General features: G+C 60.6%; 1 protein-coding gene across 1 annotated transcript; it reads left to right on the top strand.

The window, feature by feature from the left end:
- The first annotated feature begins 18,381 nt into the window (after positions 1 to 18,381).
- Positions 18,382 to 19,711, top strand: EIF1 (eukaryotic translation initiation factor 1). The gene is made up of 4 exons (XM_055697727.1): positions 18,382 to 18,540; positions 18,788 to 18,951; positions 19,067 to 19,168; positions 19,490 to 19,711. The coding sequence occupies exons 1-4, from the start codon at positions 18,510 to 18,512 to the stop codon at positions 19,532 to 19,534; spliced, it is 342 nt and encodes a 113-aa protein (XP_055553702.1). The 5' UTR covers positions 18,382 to 18,509; the 3' UTR covers positions 19,535 to 19,711.
- The last annotated feature ends 2,909 nt before the right edge of the window (positions 19,712 to 22,620 follow it).

Below are 22,620 nucleotides of genomic sequence, written 5' to 3'. Positions count from 1 at the left end.
TGGACAGGTATTAGCGTGAAAAAAGCAGCAGAGAACCAGGAAGGGAGACACTGCACTGTTTTATTCTTTGTCGGGAAGAAAATCCCTTCACTGATGTGGCGCCAGCTCTTACAGTATACAGTGGAAAGTCGCACACCCAACCTGCTGGCCAGCCCGGCTCCAGCAGTGTCACTCTCGGATAAGAGAAGTTATTTTTTCTTTTAGCAGAGGTGCCTGTGAGGTAGTGAAAGAGAGTTATAGGGATTAGGAACCCTTCTGTGTTCTCTCCTGTGGTGATCTCCTTCCTTCCCTGGGCCCCTCTGGCTGGTTTTGCATTCTAACACACTTAACTGATTTTGGAGTTGCTGAGGTGTTCCCAGAGCCTCACCCTTGGTAATTCATAGTGCCTCCTTTCTTTCATCTGTTCGCTGAAGGACACAATAACAACAACGCTTTATCTGCACCGCTGTTAGATCCCAAGGCCTTTATAGGGAGTCACGTTCTCTTTCTTTAGCAGCTCTGGGAGAGGTGGTGTGGTTTTTCTGGGTGGCCACCAAGGAAGCAGCTTAAGCACAAAGAGACTCCAGATCCTCTTAGTCGAGGGCTCTGGGCAGCCCTGCCTCAGAACCGATTGGCTTCAGATTTGGATTTTTGACTCCCCAAGATGCAAACTCTAGAGATTTGGGATGCACATGTGCCCCCTCCCTCAGAAAGCTGGGGGAAAGGAGGGGGACCTGGGAGCAACCCATTGCTGGCAACTGGCAGAGCGTGCAGATGACTCTGCTCCACTCAGCGCTGTCCTGGGGCAACCTGGCAGGGTGAAGATCAGTGCTCCTGCTGGCCCGCTGCCCTCCATAGTGGGGGGTACAGGATTACCCAACAGCCGTCGTGTGGGAGCTGTGCTCCAGAGCCATCCCTTGGCCTCCCCTGCTGAGTTCTTCCAGACGTGCTCGCTTTGCTCGTGTTTGCTCTAGCAAACACCTTCCTGCTCCAGGCAATTGGCCCTGAACCCCTCACGTGGGCCAAAAGCTGTGCTGGGAGCTCTGTTCCCCCACTCAGGTCACCCACATGTTTTAGGCCAAGGTACAAGTCAGCCTGAATGTGGCAACTGCCCTAGAAGAGGCAAAGCCCTGCCACAGCCCCACAGGCAGGGAATTGCTGGATTTAAGGCTTTTCTTTCAGTATTATCATGACCTCAGCCCATGTTTGAGCTCCTTTATCACAACTGGCACAAGAGCCTAAGAGGAGATCTGTAGATTGGCCTACAATATCAGCTTTTTCTGGTCTTTTCCAATCGATATTTTTGCCAGTCAGCTGCTACCCTGACCTCTGTCTGAGCTCCCGAACAAGAATCCCCAAACCAGCCCCATTCCTACAGGAGAAACCCTTAGCACAAAGTTCCTCTTCCACTGGCTCTGGCGACAGGTCGACGTGATTATGCAGAGAAGCACGCACCACTTCAGCGATTTTATGTCACCAGAAGAATTCAGTCTCCCAGGCTCTCCTGAAGCACTCACCCACAGTAAATTCCCTTGAGATAAAAAAAAAAGAAAACACATCATAATGTTCAGGAGATGGTATCAAGAGTCTGTTCCAGCAAGAAGCATACCATCGATGCTATCTCTCCCTCAGGTGTGCTGCAGGGGGAAAGAAAGAGCTGAAGTCCTCTGGTTTGCATAGGAAGGGAGGTGAAATTATATGTTAGGAGTGGACAAGCAGCCCACAGGGTACCCCACTGTGGTAAGGGTTGGTGTGAAAAGGCCCGGGTCAGTGTGTGGCATGTGCCTCAAACAATAGCACTTAACTGTGCTTTTCATGTCATGAATTAAGAGCTAATTAGGAGTCATTGGGTTTCCCCTGTGGGCCAGGTTCTTCCCAGTGCCTTTCACAGCGGTTCACAGCTCAGTAGGAACTAGCTGGAGGATGCAGCTCTGGGAAGGATGTCTCCTGCAAGTAAGGAATGGCAGGCACGGGCTTTACCCTTGCTGACAGGTTTTCTCTGTAGGTTTGAACAACACCAAAATGGGTAACAAATATATCAAGGTGTGGAGTGAAATAGTGCTGTCTTTGTTTCTATCATCTCAGCTGCTGTTGTTTTTATCATCTGCTAGGACATGTCCTGACAGCCCCCTCCCATTATCAGGAAAAGAGCGATCCCAGATCTGTTGCTATGAAAGGAAACTTCATAGTGTGTGTGAGCGATGGAAACTCCCCCTGGGCAGGCTCAGGGCATTTAGCCACCAGCCAGCAAGCCAAGCCACGCCAGACGCTCACCCTGTTTGATCCCCCCCCCTGCCCACTGTGCTGCGCGCTGGATGAAGGAGACAGGCAGCAGAGCCTCGTCCCCTTTAGCAGGAGAACGAAGGAGGCAGTGATGGAGCCAGAGGGTGAAGGGCTGACTGGAGGGAAGGCAAAGCGGGGTGACTCCGTATTGCCCGTCTCTGAACTCCAAACTGGCTCCTGCCAACGCTGAGGCCAGACCTTGCCCTGCCGGTGGGATGCTGCGGGCAGCCTCACCCGCATCCCTGCGCCAGCGTCACACCAGGCTCTCAACGAGCCCTTTTCTCCTCTCGGTGAACGTGAACGAAGATGATGCTCCTCCACGTTGGCCGATGCCCCAAGCTGTTTGCAGAGCACCAGGTGAGTCCTGGCCCTGCGTCATTTGATGCTTCACAAGCCACCTCCACCTGTGAGCACCTTGCTGGAGCACAGACCTGCTCCCCGGCCGAAGAGCCGCTCTGCCCATTTCGGCACGGCGTGTGCCAAGGAGATCCCCTTACAGCAGTGATTCCCAATGAATCAGCGCTGCAAACACAGCCAGTTCACACACTCTTGCTCGGCTGCGGGAGCAGCTCAGCCAAGGGGCTGGGCAGCACAGAGCGATGTATGTGGTTATCTCTGCTTTGCTTCAGGGATCACAGACCTGTCTGGCACTAGACAGTCTTTCAGCAGATCATTCAGACTCTTCCCCCTGGTCCTGCTGTAGTTCTTCATCCTTGCAGCTACCCAAGTGCTGTGGCCACCCATCATGCCATCTGGTCACCCAGCCAAGGGCTGAGCACTGCTTTTCAGCTGCCGTGCTTCAGCAGTAAAGATCCTGAACAGCTTTTGATCACAACCAGTCTTGTCTCCAAGGTCTGGCTCAGCCCTTCTGCCCCTGCTTGGGGCCGAGGAACCCAGTCTAGCAAGTTCAGCGCTTAAGCAGCTCGGTGGTCTCTCTGGTGACATCCCAGCTGACATGCTCCAGCTTGGGCTCAGGCCAGTCACAATATGCAGAGCCATGGACCAGAGATGGGGATTCCCTGGTCCAGAGCCCAAGGGGAAGCTGCTCCGCAATGTGTGTGGGACCAAGGCAAAGGGAGGACAGATGGGCAACAAACGACTCCTTGTTTTCCTCTAGACAAAAGAATACTTGTGTCTGAGCAGAGCCAGACTCCCGAGCCATCATGAATTGCTTTAGCTCTATCTCCGCAGCAAACTCCAACCTTCGGAGTTTCCCACGTTATTTTTTCAGTGTCTCTCTTCCAGATCGCAAGCAGGTCCTGCATTTCCTCATGTCTCATTCTGTCGGTGTGGAAATAGGCTCACACCCTGTCTGCTCATCCCTCTCTCCCCTTGCTGAGCACAGCAGAGCAGGCAGGGAGTTGCACATGTACTTTCCCATGCTGACTGGAGGCAACAACCAGCGGCTCCCACGTTCCTTCCGTGCCCACACCCGCTGCACCTACAGTGACTCCAGGCCAGGTCTCCAAGCCACAGATGGGGACTTGGGCTTGGGGACAGCCGTGACGCTGGCAGCGGGATGAGGCAGGTACTGGCATCAGCCTGGAGACACTCGTGCTTGTGGAAGGGCAGGAATGGTGTTTTCTCCCTGCTCTGGGGTGCGGCCAGTCGTGCCACCGGACCCCGGCTGGATGGGCCAAACCCCTTGTTGGTGACAGGGGTTGCACCAGCCCCGTGACTCCCCCGCTGGCGTTTAGTGCCCTCCTGCTGCCAGGGCTTGTCCTGGCCTCTGTGCAGATGCACGCCGCGCACACAGCCCCCCATGGCACACGAGGACGGGCAGGAGGGACGGTGACAGCCCCTGCAGACATTGCTTTTCTAGCTCGCCCCAGGGGAAGCCCCTCTCCCCAGTGGGACCCTGGCTCTCAGCTTGGTCCCCTCTAGAGGGGGGCTTTGACGTGGCCCCTTCAGGTAGGATCTGCCATGTGTGCTGGTCCCCTCCCGGCCTCCCTTTCTGTTGCTCCTTGAGGGCTGATGGTTGGGTGGCTGTTGCCTGTGAGCAGGCAGCGAGGGTCCCACCGTGGCCCGGGTGGGACCAGCAGGGGGCTGGTCACCTTGTGCCCACGGGGGGGACAGTGGGGGAGCGCTCCCAGGAGGCCAACGCATCTGCTGGGAGGGGAAGGGGCTGCCCATGGTGCTGAGGAGATGGACCACACTGCCCCAGAGTGCTGCCTGTGACCAGGCTGCGCTGTCGCTTCCCACACGGTTTTAATTACTTGGCTGCTTGTTAATCGGTCCTTGGCAGGCAGTTTTCTGAAGTCATTTACAAGACTGAAACAGCCCGTGCCAACCCCAGGTCCCAGCCATACACCTGCCTTCCCCAGCTTCCCCCCAAGGACCGGAGCCCCCAGCCTCACCACCGCCCCCGCGGCACTGCCAGTCCCTGCCACGGCACCCGCCGGGACCACGAGCATCCCTCGCGCTGTGCCCTGCAGCTCTCCTGGCTGAGGTCCACGGCTCCACCTCGAGCACTAATGATTTTCTGTGCGGGAGTTCAAAGCGAAAAGGCAGCGCTGGGCTGTCAGCCGGGTGTCTGGCATGAGGCAATTACCTGCCCGGGCTTGGCACCGCGCTCGGCTCCGCTCTCTCGCCTGGAGCGCGGCTGATCCTCCTGATATGTAACAGTAATTATGAGCTGCAGCTTTGGAATCGGCTCGTTTGCCTCTGTTATTATATATTATTTTTTTTAATCCAAATAACTGTGCTCAACTGGTGGCTGCAGGGAAGAGCAAATGGTTGTGATTAACCTCCATCCCCGCCTCACCGCACCATTGCAGGGCTGCATCGCCACGGCCGTGCTGGTGCTGGCGGGTGATGCTCAGCCTGGCGGTGCGCAGGGACAAGGGACAGCCCCCGGGTGCTGCGCTGTGCGGGGCCCGTGCCCAGGGCAAAGCCGCTGCACCGGGCAGGCACCCGGCGGGTGGGCACAGGGGGCTCAGTGGGGGCGGGGGGGGCGGGGGGGGGCGGGGGGGGGGCGGGGGGGAGGGGGCGCACACACCAGGCACACACCAGGCACACACACCCACATACCTGGCACACACACACCCTGGAGCACACTGGGGTGTACCAGGGCACGCACACACAGCATATACACACCAAGTACGCACACGCCGGGCAGACACACACACACACGCACACCTCGCACACGCACGCCAGGCAAACACATGCCAGGCACACACACACACGGGCACACATAGACACACACACACAGACACACTCCAGGCACCACATCCCGGGCACACACACACATGCACACAGACACAGACACAGACACAGACACACACACACACACCCCCCACCACCACCCCACACACCCCCACACACACACTCTCTCTCTCTGGGCACACAGACACACACACTCTCACACTCTTCAGGCACACAGAGAGACACACAGAGACACACAGACACACACCCCACACACACACACACACACAGAGACACACAGACACACACAGAGACACAGAGAGACACACAGACACCCACACACCCACACACACACACACACGCAGAGACACACAGACACACAGACACACACAGAGACACACACACACACACCCCCCACACACACACAGAGACACACAGAGACACAGAGAGACACACCCACACACACACACCCCCCACACACACAGAGACACACAGACACACAGACACCCCCCCACACACACACACACAGAGACACACAGACACACAGACACACAGACACACACACCCACACACCCACACCCACACACACACAGAGCCACAGAGACACACAGACACACACAGAGACACAGAGAGACACACACACACACACACACCCCCCACACACACACAGAGACACACAGAGACACACAGACACCACCACCCCCCCCACACACACACAGAGACACAGAGACACACAGAGACACAGAGACACACACACACACACACACACACACCCCACACACACACAGAGCCACAGAGCCACACAGACACACACAGAGAGACACACACACACACACACACCCCCCACACACACATCCACACACACCCCCACACACATCCCCCCACCCCAGCCCCCCACACACACCCGGGTGTCGGCCCGGCGCTGGCCGCGGGAGGGGCTCTCCCTGCGCACTGGCGCCCCCTGCTGGCGACAGGCGGTGCGGCGGGACCGGGCGCGGCAGGACCGAGCGCTGCGGCGGGGCTGGCGGGGGGCGCACGGGCGTTCGCGGGGGTGCTGGGGCTTGCTGGGCTGTATATGGGGGTTCCGGGATGCACGGGGTTGTGCAGGGGGCTACTGGCGTGTGCAGGGGGGTGCTGAGCCTTGTTGAGTTGCCGGATGTGCACAGGTGTGTAAGGGGGTACAGGGGTGTGTTGGTGTGTGCAGGCTGATGCTGGGATGTGCAGGGGGGTGCTGGGGTGCACTAAGGTGTGCAGGGGTCTGCTGGGGGTTGCAGGGGGTGCTCCAGTGTGGGCAGCCATTCCCTGCCTGCATCTCACCAGTGCTGCGCCCAGCAGAGGGTTCCTGCGGCAATGGGGACATGGGGCATAGACCGCCACACCGGCAGGGCTTTGGGCATCGCATCAGGGCCAGCCAGACACAGTTGCTCATCCCGGCTGGGCCCCAGGGTCCTGCCCTCGCTGTGCCCCAGCAGCCCCACAGCCCAGCAAGCGGTGCCTGCTCTGCTCCTGCTGTGGGCAGCACCACTGCATCACTGGCACCTGCATCCTGCCCGGCAGAGCTGGGCCCTCACCCTTCTTGGGTGGAGAGGAGGCGAGTGCTCACAAGTGTGTGAGGGTGTACACACACGTGTGTATGCATGTCCGTCCGTAGTTTGGATTCGTTGCCACAGATGGCACAGCTCACGGCTCACCACACCACAGCTGGCAGGGAAGCGTCCCTCTGGCACCCCGGCTGCGGCGTGCAGCCCCTGCGCTGCCACAAGGACACTGGGCTTTGGTGGCCGCTGTCTCTGCTCAGCTGCAGCCAACGTCCCTTGGCCACGTGCCTGTTCCTGAGCCCCAGTTGCACAACACGAGCATGCACAGCCCCGGCTGTGGTGTGCAGGAGCAGTGCAGAGCTCCTGCCCCAGTGGGTCCCCCTCTGCGGGTGCCCTCAGCGTGCTCACCCCCAGTCCCTGGCCCCGAGCCGCCACGGCAGCCTGGCTCTGCGTGCTGCTCCAGCTGCGCAGGCTTCCCCTGAGATGGGCCAGGCACTCTCAGCCCTGTGCAATGGCCCTTTTTCTCGGTAACCCCACAAGCCCAGGCCCTTTGGTATCTGCTGGCTCACAGCTGCCAGGAATGTGACCGGTGGCCCAGTGGCATCGTCCTGGGGATGGCACCTGCAGAGCTGGCCAGGGTGAGGATGCCTGGAGCAAGGGCCAGGCCAGGCTGCAGCCCAGCCTGTCCCCTGCATGGCCAGACCCATCCCACAGAGGCACCTTTCTCCTGGGTCTGCTGAGGGCCTGTGGCCAGGATGCTGCCCGCTCTGGCATGAAGGCTCTGTCCCCTGGCTGAGGGCAACGTCTAGGTGTTTGGTCACCCCATGGGATGTCCAGGCTGGAGGACACAGAGCCCCACACCTGTGTGATTCCAATGGGGTGCACCCACCCAGCGCCCCAACTGCGGGTGCCCCCCTCTGCACTGCCCGGCCTCACCGCCCCTGCGGCCCCCGTGAGTCAGCGGGCGCGTTCCTGGGGCAGGAGGGGACATGTGCGCTGCAGGGACAGGCCGGCTGCGTCATCCCCACGCTCCCACACCTGAGGCTGGGGCGGCCCAGCTCCAAGCTGAAACTTGTCTGACTAATTACAGGGGAGATGAGGCTTCAGAGGATTTACATTCCTCTCGAGCCACACCTCTGAAAACTTTCACCATCAGCCAGGCCCTGAGAAAACTTTCCACCTGCACAGCCAAGCTACAGCCCTGTCCAGGGAGCCTGGGGGGCTCAGGGGACGGGGGGGGGCTCCTGTCGACCCTGTCTTGGGTTTGTCCCGGGTGCTTGCAGACAGCCCCCTCCCCTCTCCTGCTGCCCCGGGGGCTCCCGCAGGCTCTGGGGAGGGCTGCTGCCATGGCTCCCTGTGCATGATGCAGTGCAGCCCGGTGCCTGACACAGCTGGGGTCCAGCTGCGCTTACTGGGGGGTCAGAGGTGGTGGTGGTGACTGGAATCTGCGGGGTTTACACCAGCATCTGCTGGAAATAGGAGCCTCATGGCAGCCAGGCCCTTCCCCTTCACTTTGGCTGGGGATGCTCCCCAGTGACCGCCCAGGACCCCGGGCTTGGACCCCGGGCTGTTGTGAGGGGTGGGGGGACTCGCTGGGGCAGAGGGGCCACGTCTGCTCAGGGCACCTCTGTCTGCCCAGAGCCAGTAGTCCCCAAATTGCAGAGCTGGACCCGCTGAGCCCCTTGGGACACATCCCGTGCCTCCCAGCTGCTAAACCAGAGGGGAAGGACCCGAATCCCACCTGTCCCCTGTGCCTTTCCCTGTCCCCCATGAACCCGCAGAGACGCAGGCAGCCAGCTCCCCGAGCCGGCTTTGCTGCACAGCCCTTGCCAGAGCTGCCGCCTTCATCCTCCTCCTGTTTCCCACCCTGTGCCAGTGACCCAGCGCTGAGACCACCATGGTTGCACTGGGAGGCCGGGACCGCTGTCCTGCTGCTGACCCGCTCTGGTGCGTGCTGCGCCTGTGCTGAGCACCAGCAAAAGCTGTTGCAGGCATGCGAGCGTTACCGCAGCAAGGCTCTGCACCCAGCACGGCTCCGTGGTTCACGCCAGCCAGGCCAGCGCGGCACACAGCACAGAGCCAGCACTGCCAGCCAGGCGGCAAGCCCTCGTGTCCTGCAGCGCAGCGCTGGCAGCTGCGGCTGCACGCACGCCATGCACGGTGCGTGGGGCTGCCCTGCACTCAGACTGCGGCTCCCTGCCTGCGCCCCCTCCCCGTGTCCCTCACTCTGCAGACGGGGCACTGGGACCCCAACGACCAACCCCGCCTGGATTGGGGTCTGGAGCATCGGCTTTGCAGGGTCCTGGGGCTGTGGGCTGCAGCCCAGAGCGGGGAAATGGGCCACTTTGGCCTCCACCACCTCCCGGGAGCTGCCGGGAATGGGTGGCGTCAGCACAGCACCGAGCCCAAGGTGTTTTGCAAGCAGGCGGGAGTAGGTGGTTTCCTTGTTAGGCAGCTCCGTGGCGGCGTGTCCCCAGGGTGGTGGGGCGGCACACCCGGCTGGCAGCGCCTGCCAGGGCGGCGGTGCTGACACGGGCGGTGGGAACGCGCAGCCAAGCCCCCGCCTCGCTAATCACAGCCCGGCACTGGGTGTGGGGGCAAGCCATGGCAGGGACGCGGCAGGGCGGCCATGTCAGCTGAAACGACACCGGGCCGACGCACCTGCCATCCGCCCCACCGCCCGCAAGCCCGGGGGTCTCCTGCCCTGCGCAGCCCCTGTCCCCTGGGTTGTGTTTGCTTCCAGCAAGGCCAACGAGCTGCCGGGCAGGGAAGGCTGCGGGGGATGTTCGTTCCTGCTCCCGGTTAAGAAGCAAAGGCAAAGACTGAAAATGAGCCGGAGCCTGCCCTGGAGCAGGAGGGCGATGGGGAACGGGGAGCTGGGCAGCATCTCCAGCCCCAACCTCAGCCCCACAGGGTTCACCCCAACCCAGCCCGGCAAGAACCTGCTGCCGGGCTCTGGTGCAGCACCCCCGGGGCCAACACAAAACCTGGGCTTCCCCGCACCCCCAAAAGCTGCTCAACCCACCAGCCCCCCGTGCCAGCCCAGCCACCACAGCTCTGCCTCCCGGCAAGCACGAAGCTGAGCCCATGGCGCCAGCGCGGCAAAATCTGCAGGAGAGCTGCTTGCAGAAAGGCAACGGCTCCATCTTGACCTGGTTTTCCAGGGAAGCCCCATCTATGGTGGCTGTTAGGGAGGCTGAGCACACGGTGCTGAGCTGCACCATTACGGCAGCGCCTGTTCCCCAGGGCTGCATCAAACACCCCCACTGCGGAGAGAGGGGCTTTGGGGGCAGATACAGATGGAGCAGCCCCAGCCCACGTCGCTGCCTGCAGATGCCTCAGGGAGGGAACTGGGGGGATTCAGGGGCCCCTGGGGAGGGCACGTCCCTGCTGTCATCTCTGTGCTGCTGCTGCTGCTGCGCGGGGCCCGGCAGGTCTGCAGGCAGGTGGGAGCTTGGCTCCCTGATGTCTCACCAAAAGAAGGTGCCGTGGCCAAGCTGGTTTCTGGCTGGACACCCAAGACACAGCCCACCAAGGTTTCTGTCCCCCTGCCAGGCTGGCAGAGGGGTAAGGGGTCCCGAGCAGCTCTGTGCTGCCTGGCACCGTGGCGTGAGCCGAACACGCCGCTCCCGCAGCCTCCAGGTGCCAGGAGAGCCTTGGGTGGCACGAGCGGGCACGGGAGGGCCAGGCAGCTGCAGAACACGGCAGCAAATGTGAGCTGCGGCTCCGTGCTCTGTAGCCGCGATGCCCCAGAGGACCTCAGGCACCCCAGGGCCTGGGGTCCCCACAAGCGTCCCTCTGCCACTGCAGCCCGTGCTCTCTGCAGCCCCGCTGTGTCTGCAAAGCCCCCCCTTCCCCAGGGCCAGCCCGTGCCCCCGTTCAGGTGCTTTGGGAGCCCAGGGCACAGCCAGCCCTGCCGCCAGCTCCCGGCCTGGCAGGGCAGGGTGGGTGCCGTGGCCAAGTGTTTTGTAAGAGGCAAATCCCTGAGCGCCGGGCACGGTGCCAGGATGGGGGGGCCGGGGCCAGGCTCTGCCAGCCGTGTGGAAAGGGGGGGGGCTGGCCGGCGGCCAGTGTTTGGCCCGCAGGGGGTTGTGTGTAGGCAGGGATGAGTGTGCCTGGCCGTGGGGCAGGGAAGGGGCACGGCTGAGGCTGGAGGTGCGTGGGGACCTGCTCACACCCCTCACAGGTTTTGCCTCGTAAGTGAAATACGAACTGCAGCGAAGCAGATGCTGACCAAGGTGTTTGGCTCGGCCGTGCCCTTTCTCCCTGCTCAAGTCAGCAGAGTGGGGACACTCAGGCTCTCTGCCTTGTGCTCGCCATTTCTGCTGCTGTTGCCCCAAAAATCTCCCGTCCCTTTGCCCCTGGGTCAGCGAGAGGTGCATTCAGCCCAGCGTCCTCCCTCTCTCACACCAGGGCAGGGCAGGATGCCTGAGCTGTTTGCAAACTGGGCTGGTCGAAGAGCAGAGCTGGTTCCTCCCTTGGCAGGAGCAGGAGGGTAACCCCCAGCCTGGGCTGAGACGTGTGGGGCAGCGCAAATGGGGCAGCCATGCTCCAGGGGGGGAAGGGGCTGCTCCTTGGTGGGCCCTGGAGCCCCCAGGACCCATGGGGAGAGCTGCACAGTGAGGCTCCCCCCCTCTGCCCTTGCGGTGCCGGAGCAGGGGATCTGCTTTGATCCCTCTTGTGCAAGGCAGCATCAGTAGCACGGGGCTGTGCGTGGGGGCACCTGGGAGGAGGGTCCCACTGCGTTCAGGGTGTCCCCATACCCTGGCAATGGCCCAGGTTGGGCCATCCCGTGTCCGCAGACACCCGCAGAGGGGTGACCTCCCGCAGGCGAGGAGCCCAGCACGGCACAGCCCTGCCTGGCCCACGAGGCTTCCAGCAAAGGCGCTTCCCAGGGTCTCTGCGTGGCCAAATTCTCCCCCTGGCACGGAGCAGGGAGCTCCCTCCGGGCTCGGGCAGAGTGCAAGGGGAAGCCGCAAGCCGGGGGGCCGCAAGGCAGGACCACCACATTGCCCCTACCCCGCTGAGTGGAGGGAGGCAGGGCTGGAGCCGCGCGGGCAGCAGCAGTGGGAGACGAGTTAAATCCCAGGCTGGACCCCGGTGTCCCAGGCTGTTCCTCTGCCGCGCCGGCCCCGCTGCAGCACACGGAGGGAGCTGGCGGGGGCCGAGCCCAGCACCCAGCCCCTTCCCACAGCCCCCGGAGCAGCTCCCCATCCCACCAGCGTGGCCCAGGTGCGATTGACTGCAGAAAAGCGGGACGTGCTTGGCAAGAGCACATGTGCTGGCGTGTGCAAACAGGCCGTGTGCCGGGGCCGACATGCAGAGGAGCCGTGCAGGGGCCATCCCTCCCTCCGCCCCAGCACAGCCCGGTGCCGGGGCTCTGAGTCAGCCCAGCACTGGCTGATCCCAACCTCCATCAGGAGAGACTGGATGCAAAAACCGGCCGTGGCTCTCCCTGTCCCGGTTCCCAGAGCTGCCCTTGCTGCCTGCTCTGGGCCCCTTTGCTCCAGAAAACCCTTTAGACTTGCTAAGCAGGGGGGAGCAGCCATGGGGGGCCCAGAGATGCTTCTGGGGACAGGGTAGCCCATGCACAGGGGCCACCATGGTGCAGAGCAGCAGCTCTGGTCTGTGCCAGACACCCACAGGGGGTCCCGGGAAGCCCTGGCAGGGTCTGCACTGCTCAGGAACAGCCCGGCCCCAACGTTGCATCTGCTTCGGTGCAAACCTCCAAAGCCAGGCAGAGACACAGAGGCTGCCGATGTGCCGAGAGCTGGGCGTGAGGCGTGAGAGCAGGCAGTGCGCTGGCCCTGGCCGGGGGAGCTGCTCCCACCCTTCCCAGTCCCTGCAGTGGCTGCTCCTGGGGTCAGGTTTGCCTCAGGCTGCTGCCAAGTCCCCAGGAAAGGGCTGGAGCCCTCTGTGCCCCTGTAACCCTGACAAGGGGGACGTTTATTTGATGTCTTCCCTGTGATGCGAGCACTGAGCACTGTGTGCACAGGGGCCTCAGCCTCAGCTGGAGGGAATCCCTGTGGGTGCAGGACAGGCTTCACCTGGGCCCGAAGAAGGGGCTGGGGCTGCAGCGGAGGGTGCTGCACCCCTTCTCTGCCGGGAACCCTCCCTGGGACAACCGGCACAGGGGGCTGCACCCAAGGCCGGAGGGACCGAGCAGCTCGGCAGGGTGCGAGGCCGGCCATGGGGATGTTCCCTCGCCCCCATCGCTTGTGCACAAGTGCAGGCAGGGAGAGGCTGAGCCGGGCTGTGAGCCAGCTTGTGCCTGCTGCCAGCCTCAGACGCTGGGCTGGGCTGAGCCCCAGTGCTCAGACCTCTCCTGGCACCTCGCGGAGAGGAGAGGTTTGACAGCCAGCACTGGGCAAGGGAGGAAGGCCCCTGCCAGGGGATGGGGGAGCTGAGCAGGGGCGCGGAGGGTGCATAAACACCATTAGACAGCAGTAATGGTAATACATCAGGAGCCAAACTGGTGACCGGGGTCACTGGGTTAGACAGGATCAGGACGTGCCCACAGCTGGCCCTCGCTGTAGTAGGGGAGAGGGCTGCGCCAGGACACGCTGCGACGTTGGGGAGGATGCACTGGAACCCTCCTTGGAATGTCTGTGTTACAGCGTGGCCAGTGCCTCCATCCCATGAGCACCCACCACATGGGTGCCACAGAGAGCACCCTGCGGGCCACGGCCCTGACCTCGGGTGGGCTGAGGTGGGATCACTTGCTCGTTAAGTGAAAGCTTGCAGGGCTCGCAGACTTTGGGAGGTGAATTGCCAGGAACAGCCGCGTAAGGAAAGGGAACATGGTGCTTGAGCAAATAGTGTGGGATTCCCTGCTCTGCCTCCGGCCCCGTGACAGCTGGGCTCACCCCAGCCGTGCCTCGGCTCTTTCCAGGAGCAGGTTAATCACCAGAGCAGGTTAATCACCAGGGCTAATGTCTGTCAGTGCTGCCTTCGCTGATTAATGGGATCAAACACGGCACATCAGAAATCTAGCTCGTCCTGAATCCACGGCTGTGCAGTCACACGGAGGCTGCAGGAAGGATGTTAGAGGAGAAGAGCTGGTTTCTAGGAATGTCCCAGCCTGGAGGGTGTTTCTGAGCTGCTGGAGAAGCAGTAAAGCAAAATGTTGGGATGATTGCTTCCTTCCTGCTTCCCAGGTGTGTTGGAGGGGCACCAAGACCACCCCCCCCACCTCAGAGCACAGGGAGAAATGGCCTTGCAGGACTCAAAAGGGAGAGACCCGTAGTCATCCAGGGCTGGTTGCCCACCCAAGAGCACCCATGAGCACCCAGCAGAACTGGTGCGGGACCCCCGCACACAGGGTTGAGCTGCATCACCCCAGGGTCGCCGAGCCCACCGTGCCACACACACAGAGGTGCATGTGGGAGCGTTTCCCCCTGAAATCCTCGGGTCTAGCAGGAGCACCGATGCTGGGCAGCCCCTGCCCTCACCATCAGCATGTTCCTCGTTGCAGGGGCCCTCTGCAGACTGCGTGGCCCGCTCCCTGCTAAGGGACACGATGCTTCCCAGAACCAGCTCCAGCCCACAGCACCACTGCGGAGCCGTGCCTTTGGCTGAGGGATCGATACCGCGGGCACCACGGGACACGGGCTGCTCTGGGCTCTCTCAGCTCCTCCTGCTGACCCCAAAACCAACCCGGCAGCTCACCAGCCATTGCCACGGCCCCGTGCACTGGGATTTTCCTGTGCACGAAGCCAGCGTTCGGACTGGAGAGGATGGAGGGAGACTGTTATTTGCCAGGGACTGGGCATAAAAAAAACTGCAGGAACTCGGTGCTACCTGCTGAGAGATGCTCTTGCAAAGGAGATCAGCATTGCCACCTCGTGGGGAGCCCGGGGTGAACGTCTCTCTGGGAGGAGGCACCTCCTCGGGCAGGTAAGGCAGGAGTCGGGACCGAGCACCCAGAGATGGACAGAGGTGAGGAGGGTACAGGGGGCTCAGCCCCGGTGCCCAGCTGAAGCCACCTGAGACTGTAGGTGCCTGCTCTGAATCCTGCTCTGAAGGACAAAAAATTAATGTTAACTTTTCCCTGATAGCATCCAGCCCATCACCAACGATGGGCTTAGCTCTGGTGTCTAACACACACTCACCTCTTCCGCTATTTTACCAAAGGCCCTGGCGGTCCAGCGGCGAGGATACAAGCTGGGATGTATCGTATGGACACTGTGAATCTGCAGCAACGCTGATCAATTGATTCTCTGGGGCATCCTGGGCATCCTGGCTCAGCCATGGGACGGGGCCGCGCAGCAGCAGATGTAACGCAGGAGGTACCAATGACTCTGTTCAGGTGTTTGGCATCGACGACAAGAAAGAGTCCTTTTGCTGTAGCAAGGACTCTGAAACACCTCCAGCAGAAAGATGCAGTGTAAATCTCTAATTTCTTCTCTGCTGTCTGGATGCCCCACCATGCGGCCGCTGGAGACGGTTCCTTTTCTGGGAGAGAAGGAAAATCTGATCAGAAAAAGAGGAGAGAGAAGAGCCATCTGCTCATTCATGATGGTCATGGAGCAAATTCATCTTAACGAAAATTTAAGCCAGTTCTCCAGGTGATCTGTCACATATGGACATACAAAAGTGACAGATGCTTTAGAAACACCAGAGAGACAGTGACGTACAGCAACAGAAATTATTCCTTCTACCTAGTGCAAGAGAAACAATTTGCCTTTATCTTAAATAAACCCCCCATGAATGATGCAACATCTAAACCGTGTACTGGCTGCCAGGACCCACAGATGGCAGCACACCCAGGTGCCAATAATCTGTCCAAAAATGCACCGTATTCCCGAGATGGCTCCCAAAGCAGGGCAGGAACACCTACACCTACACAGAGAGTGCCGAGGCCACGGGAGATCGGAAAGGAGCTTGATAAACTCCAGGATAAACGATCCACAGCCCAACAGATGCAACGCAACAGACCCATGTCTCCCGGGGGGCAATATTCCTGTTCTGTATGCAGCTCTCGCTAGCTCCCAGCGGAGAGTTTACACTCCGTCTGGATCTGTATGGCTTTTGACCCCATTAATTGTGTAGGCGATTTACTGTTCTTCATATCTGGAGTTTCAGTGTATTTTTAGAACGTGTAATACATCTTTGAGCTGGATGTGATGTTCATCTGCCAGCAGTCCCTGCTCCGCACTGTGCTGAGGCAGTGCTGGGAGACACTCGTCACTTTGTGAGGGGTTTTTAGCCACACAGCAGGCACCAAGAAAGCGTTAAACTGTCTTTCTTTAGCAGCTCACACTGAGCACAGAGACCCAGGCTCCTGGCACCCAAATTAGGACTCAGAAACAGGATTAAATGCATCTGCTTTTGAAGGACATTCGGTCACACCTGCATGCACAGGGCTTCAGGGCAAGGAGCAGACCTGAGATCACCAGTTCCCACTGACCAGCGACCAGGGCTCTGGCGCAATGGCCGGTGGCTTTGCCCAGCAGTCCCGGGGCCCCTGTGCAGCACAGCGGCCGGAGCGGTCCCCGTCCCAGAGGGAGCCCCGCTGCAGGACACATTTGGGCTCGTTGCTCCACTCAGCCACCTCCTGAAAGCACCTTTGTCTCAGCGCGTTACAATGGGCCAGACTGCCCCATTCCCAGTGCCACAAGCCAGGTTACTGGGATGTCCTGGCCATCATGATCCCGTGGTCACACAGCACAGCCAGCAGCTGGGGAGGCGATGTGCCAGGCCAGCCGTGCTGCACCAGCCTCTCAGGGCGGCCAGCAAAGAGGGTGAGCTGAGTTCATCCTGCATGGAGGACTCGAGTTTGCCAGGGCCTGACTGTCTGAGTTGAAACACAGTAAGTGCAAGGGGACTTGTTTCACACATTTAGAGAGAAAAAAACTTCCTTTTCTGGCAGGCTGGGGCGATACCTTGAGCATTTTCCTTTGGCAGTGAAGAGCCCCCAAGCCCTCCCTCAAGAACATCGTGTTCTGCAGCACCCTGGTGTCCTCAGAGCATCTCCCTGCCAAGCAGCCTTGGAAAACGAGCACAGAAGCCCGATTTCTATCTGCATATGGTGCTCTCCTTGCTTCAAGCGTGGCTGTCATCATGGTGATAGCCAAGTGACAAAACACATCCACATAGAAGCTCTCCAGTCTGAGTGAGTCTTCTCCAGCTAGAGCTTGTAAGGAAGTTGTGGACAAAGCACCCGCTGGGGTGCAGCTGCGGAGCACAGGGTGGATGGATGGGCCTGCACCCGGCCCAGCAAGGCCAGACCCAGACTGCAACGCCCCACAAAAGGGACCTGGGAGCGGGACGTGGCAGTGCCACACACGGGCTGGCAGCGCTGGGGGTTAGTGTGTGTTTTGGTCATCGGGAGATAAACTGCCCAGCTGCTCTGCACAATGCGGGCTGGCAAGCGAACACCTCGTGTACCCACAGGAGCCCCGTGGGCCTCAGTGATGCCTCCATCAGCCTTCCCGCAGCATTCGCCCAGTGCGCCGTGCTGCTGGGATGCGGCCCGCTGCACTGCATCGCGCTGCTGCCAGCTCCTGCTCCACCACCCAGCTCCTGCTCTGCCACCCATGCGGAGGGTGCAGCAGGTCACCACAGCCTGACACCGCGGGGTTGTCACCCTGGGGCTGCAGCAGACCCAGCAGGGACAAACCCTGGGCACCGCGCTGTACACGGGGTCCCATCCCACCCCCGGGTCCTGCACCCAGCAGCCATGTCTCACCCTGAGGCCTCATCCTGCCCAGGGGTCCTGCACCCAAGGGCCATGTCTCACCCCTCAACCCCCAACCTGCAAGGGGTCCCAACCTGCACCCAAAGGCCGTATCTCACCCTGGGGCACCATCCCACCTCAGGGGTCCTGCACCCAAAGGCCATGCCTCACCCCTCAACCCCGATCACATCAGGGGTCCCAAATGCACCCAAAGGCCCGTCTCACCCTGAGGCCCGGTCCCACCCGGGGGTCCTGCACCCAAGGGCCGTGTCTCACCCTGGGGTCCCGTCCCACCAGGCGTCCCACCCCGCACCCAAGGGCCGTGTCCCACCCCTGAGGCCCTGTCCCACCCCGGGGGTCCTGCACCCAAAGGCCTGAGCCCGGCTCCCACGGCCGCGCCGCCCGCCAGCCCGCCGCAGCGCCGGGCCGCCCGGGGGACAGAGGCGGCGGCCGGGGCCGCTCAGGGGACGGGGTCGGCGGGGACGGGGCGGGGCTCAGCCCCTCAGGGACCCCCCGGCCCGGGCACGTCGCGGCCCCGGGCCCCGCCAGGCCCGGCCAGGCCCCCGCCGCACTGCGCACGCGCCGCCCCGCTCGCGCCCGGCCGCCCCCGACGCGCATGCGCCCGGCGCCTCTCGCGCCAGCCGGGGCGCGGCCGCGCTCGCCCGTGCGGCGTGACGCCATCGCTCGGCGACCAATCACCGCCCTCGCTTCCCGTGCGTGCTGGCGTCACACGGAGGCGGTATAAAAGCGGGCGGCGCCAGTCCCGCCCCCCTGACAGCGTCTCCAGCCGCCGCCGCGAGAGCATCCTCCGCCGAGACCCGCTCGCGCCGCCGCCGCCCCGCCGCTCCGCCGCCGCCGCCTCCGCCGAGGGAAGGGAAGCGTATCGTATGTCCGCTATCCAGAACCTCCAACCCTTCGGTGAGGCCCTTTGTGCGGCGGCGGGGCCGGGCCGGGGGGGAGCGGCCTGGGGGCCCCGCCCTGGGGCGGCCCCGCCCCGTGGCGCAGTTGCTATTCCCGGGGCCGGTTGCGTCAGCCGCGGCGGGGGGGGAGGGCGGGGCCTGGCGCTGACGGGCGGGCGGACTGGCCAATGGGAAGGCGGGGCGGCCAGTGGGAAGGCCAGTGGGCGGTGGCGGGCCGGGGGCTGACGGGCGCGCTCTCCCCCCAGACCCCTTTGCTGATGCAAGTAAGGGTGATGACCTGCTCCCTGCCGGCACTGAGGACTACATCCATATAAGGATCCAGCAGCGGAACGGCAGGAAGACCCTCACCACAGTCCAGGGCATCGCGGATGATTACGATAAAAAGAAACTGGTGAAAGCCTTCAAAAAGGTGGGTGCTGCGGGGGGAGCCTGGCGCAGCCCCTCGCCCGCACAGGGAGGGGGGGGCCGGGGGCGGCGTTTTCGGTGGGTGTCAATCCTGAGGAGGCTGTTGGTCTTTGTTGCAGAAATTCGCCTGCAATGGTACTGTAATTGAGCACCCCGAATATGGAGAAGTGATTCAGTTGCAAGGTGACCAGCGCAAGAACATATGCCAGTTCCTCGTGGAGGTAGGCAGTCTGCGGTGTGCGGCACGCGCCAGCTACCTGCTAACCCAAACACAAGTTTCCTTGTTAATAACTATGCGGGTTCTGATTCCCTTAGCTTTAGAAGAACAGGCTGATGGAGGAAGCTCGCTCTGTTCTTGAAATTCTTGCTTGAGGCAGCTACCGTCCGGCAAGGTTTTGCAGTAGCCATCTAACCTTTGTTCCAGACTTTAAGGGGGAGCAGAAACGCAACAGTTCTGTGGTGCCTGTAGCGTAGATGCGTATAGATGTGCACAGAGGTCTCTCTGCTTCGGTGTGCTGTAAAGTGCATTTTCTTTCTTACAGATTGGACTGGCTAAAGACGACCAGCTGAAAGTCCATGGGTTTTAAGTGCCTGTGGGTCACTGAAGCTTTATGCAAGAAGATTTCCTTACCATGAAATTCCCATCTCTCCCTTGTCATAAGTTTAAAACCAGCCGGTTTATGTAATGTAAAAATCTTGGGTCCACTGTTCAGTCTGGACTAGTGTAATTCAGTGATGTAATAAACTGACAAGAGCCCATGCTATCTCGTCTTGCTGTCCCTCATTTAACAGAGGTAAATCGGGCGTTTGGCATGGTCCAGCCTGAAGCTAAAAGTAACCAGATGTTCCAAGTTAAGCCAAGGGACTCAGCCTGTCAGTCCAGAGACTGTCCGGATCGCTCCTCAGTCCAGCTGCTCTTCCATCCCGATGGACGGTAACTCACGGTGCCTCCCGCAGTCCTACACAGAGCGAGGCACCAAGCGTGAGCCATGACATGGCACAGGGCGATAGCGCCTTCCCGCTAGGCAGTGTTGGCTCCTGGTGGCAGAGGGATTTGGGGAAGCTTGACTTTGAACAAGAGGAGTAACTGAAGAGTGACCTCAAGGCTGGATGTCTGCAGTTCAGGCCTGGCAGATGCTGGTATCCTCCAAGCCCCAAGATACCGGGCTGGTGTACTGGAAGGAATTTGGGTTAAACTTTTGACAAGGGATCAATTTTGGACTAATGTAATGAGTATCATTGTAGAGAGCTGCAGAGCTTATGTGTTACTAGCAGCTGCTGCCTAATGCTCTGTGAAGTAACAGATTTTTGGTTTAATTTTTAATGTTTTATGTAATGTATTTAAAGTCTTATTTAAATAAAAATGGTTTTCAAAAGCATTCGCTTGGTGTGTTCCGTTGCTTTCCGGGGCCAAAGTGCCTCGCTTTCTGTTAGCAGTGAGGCTGGCTCGGTGCTTCTGGAGCAGCACCAGGGTGGGATGTGCAGCCCCGGGAGCGCTGTGGGAGTGGGAAGAGGAGCAGCCTGGGTGCTGTGCCTTGCGCGGAGCTGAGGAAAACCGCCTGTGAGTGTGTGGGTGTTGAGTCATTCCCTTCCTGGGCCGGAGTTCTGAACGTGCTGTGTTCCCTTCGGGTGGGTCAGCACTTCTGCTTCTGGCAGGGACAAACGGCTGCGGCGAGGGGGGGATCTGCCACCCGGGTCCCCGCTCTGCCACCACGCATGGGCTGAGGGGCGCTTCTCTCCGAGCTTGGGAGACCCCCAGCAAGCAAGAGTGAAGCCCCTCAGATAAAACGTGCCCTGTTAGAGCAGTTCTGGTTACAGGGGCTGCACCAGAGCGATGTGAAGTGTACCACCGCCTGTACGACAGCAGCAGAAAGTCCGTGAGTGTCCCTGCGGGGCAGCCTGGCCCTGTCCATCCCGCGGCTGGCGATGCGGCCGCAGACCCAAGCCCGCTGGCTGCGAGGGCCGGGGTGCTCTGATGAGGCTGGCACCCTGCGCAGCGGCGGTGGAAAGGCAGGGAGCTGCCTGGGCAGCCACTTGTGCTTCTGGCACTTTCCAAAGAACAGCGTTGCATCCCATCACTCGCTACCTGCAACGAGCCTGATTTTCCAGCCTTTTTCCAGGTGCTGCGGCAGAGCGCTCGGTTTGCTTTGCCATTTAACTTTCCTGGGAGACTTCGCTCTTGAAAACCAAATTGTTCCAGTAACGCAAAGCACCTCGGGGTGCTCTGTGGAGGCCGGGGACCTGGAGGGCTGCCGGCACCCCGGCAAGCGAGCGCTGGCAGCGCTGTGGCCGGCGCTCACACTGGAGCACGTGCGTGTGCCGCAGCACCACGCCATGCAATCTCCGAGCTGGTTCCGCTCCAAAATCCAGCTTCCCCAGCCTGCGCTGGAGCCTCGCTGAGCACACGGAGCCGGGATTTCTCCTTGCTGGGCTTTGCCAGGCAGCTCACAGCCCTGAAAGATGGAGGCACCGGCTTGGCCCAGCATCCCTCTGCCAGCACGGGCCAGAAGCCTGGGCAGAGGCGAGCGATGCTCTAAGCAGCAGCCGTCATAGACCCGACCTTCGCGGTGCAACCAGGGCTGGCAGAATCGACCCCCCCAGCTACCAACCTGCGTCAAGGGGCTGCGGAGCCCATCGCACTGGAGGAAGTGGCCGCTGCCTTCCCATCACCCTGACGGCTCATTTGGCCCAGATTGAGCCATTAAAAATGAGAAATTGCAAAACAGTTTGTTTGTTCCTTTTCAAAAAACCACTCGGCAGAGCGAGCGATTGACCGCTGCCGAGCAGGGGGGTGCCGAGCGCCGCTGCCTTCCTGCCCATTTAAAGCCCATTTATGCCGGGGCCGTTTGGGGAGCAGCGATACCAGCCCCCCTGAGCACCGGGGGCACGGGCTGGTGGTGACGTGCCCCCCCCCATCCGTGGCATGTCACTCCCACACATTTTATTGAAGGAGGGAGACAAATGTTCCCTGCAAAGATGAGGGTAAATAGAGGGAAGAGGAACTATCAATATTGGAAGAAAAGGGTGGTGGCAGCAAAGGATTTACCGGGGGGCGGGGTGGTGCTGGGGGGGCTGTGCTGGGTGGTGCTGAGCCTTGGGGTGGGCATGGCGTACCCCCAACCAGGGCGCTGGGGTTGGTGGCTGTGCATGGACAGAAGCAGGGAGCAGTGCCCACCCGTGCCACAACACCCCAAAGCTTTTCAGAGTGGGGGAGGGACACACAACAGAGCTGCAGAAATGGGGGGAGGGACGGACACCAGAGCTGCAGAAATGGGCGGAAATACATGTATGGATACATATATACAGACATAGATGTAGGTATGTAGGTAGATACGTGTGTGTCTATATACACACACAGATGTATATGTAGACATGCATATGTATGTAGAGACTTACACGTATAATAGGTGCAGTATAGCTTGAGCTATATATTAGGTACAGTATAGCTTATGTAGCAATCTTAATATACATACATATGCATATGTATACATATAGATACAGACAAATGTGCACACGTATGTTTATGTGGATGGAGAGTATATGGGGCAATTGCCCCCTATTGTATGTGCATAATATGTGTGTGTGTATACATATAAACATATAACATGTACACAGACAGCAACACACACATGCCACTGGGGCAGGTTGCCCCATATAGTCTCCACACATACAC

Source organism: Falco cherrug, chromosome 20, assembly GCF_023634085.1.
Source record: "Falco cherrug isolate bFalChe1 chromosome 20, bFalChe1.pri, whole genome shotgun sequence".
Taxonomy (NCBI): Eukaryota; Metazoa; Chordata; class Aves; order Falconiformes; family Falconidae; genus Falco; species Falco cherrug.
Note: the sequence above shows the minus strand (reverse complement) of the source record. Positions and strands in the feature narration are given on the sequence as shown.

Coding starts and splice junctions, on each gene's coding strand:
- EIF1 (XM_055697727.1), top strand. CDS start 18,510: ATGTCCGCTATCCAGAACCTCCAACCCTTCG. Junction 18,541..18,787: donor CCAGAACCTCCAACCCTTCG/GTGAGGCCCTTT, acceptor CTCTCCCCCCAG/ACCCCTTTGCTGATGCAAGT. Junction 19,169..19,489: donor TATGCCAGTTCCTCGTGGAG/GTAGGCAGTCTG, acceptor TCTTTCTTACAG/ATTGGACTGGCTAAAGACGA.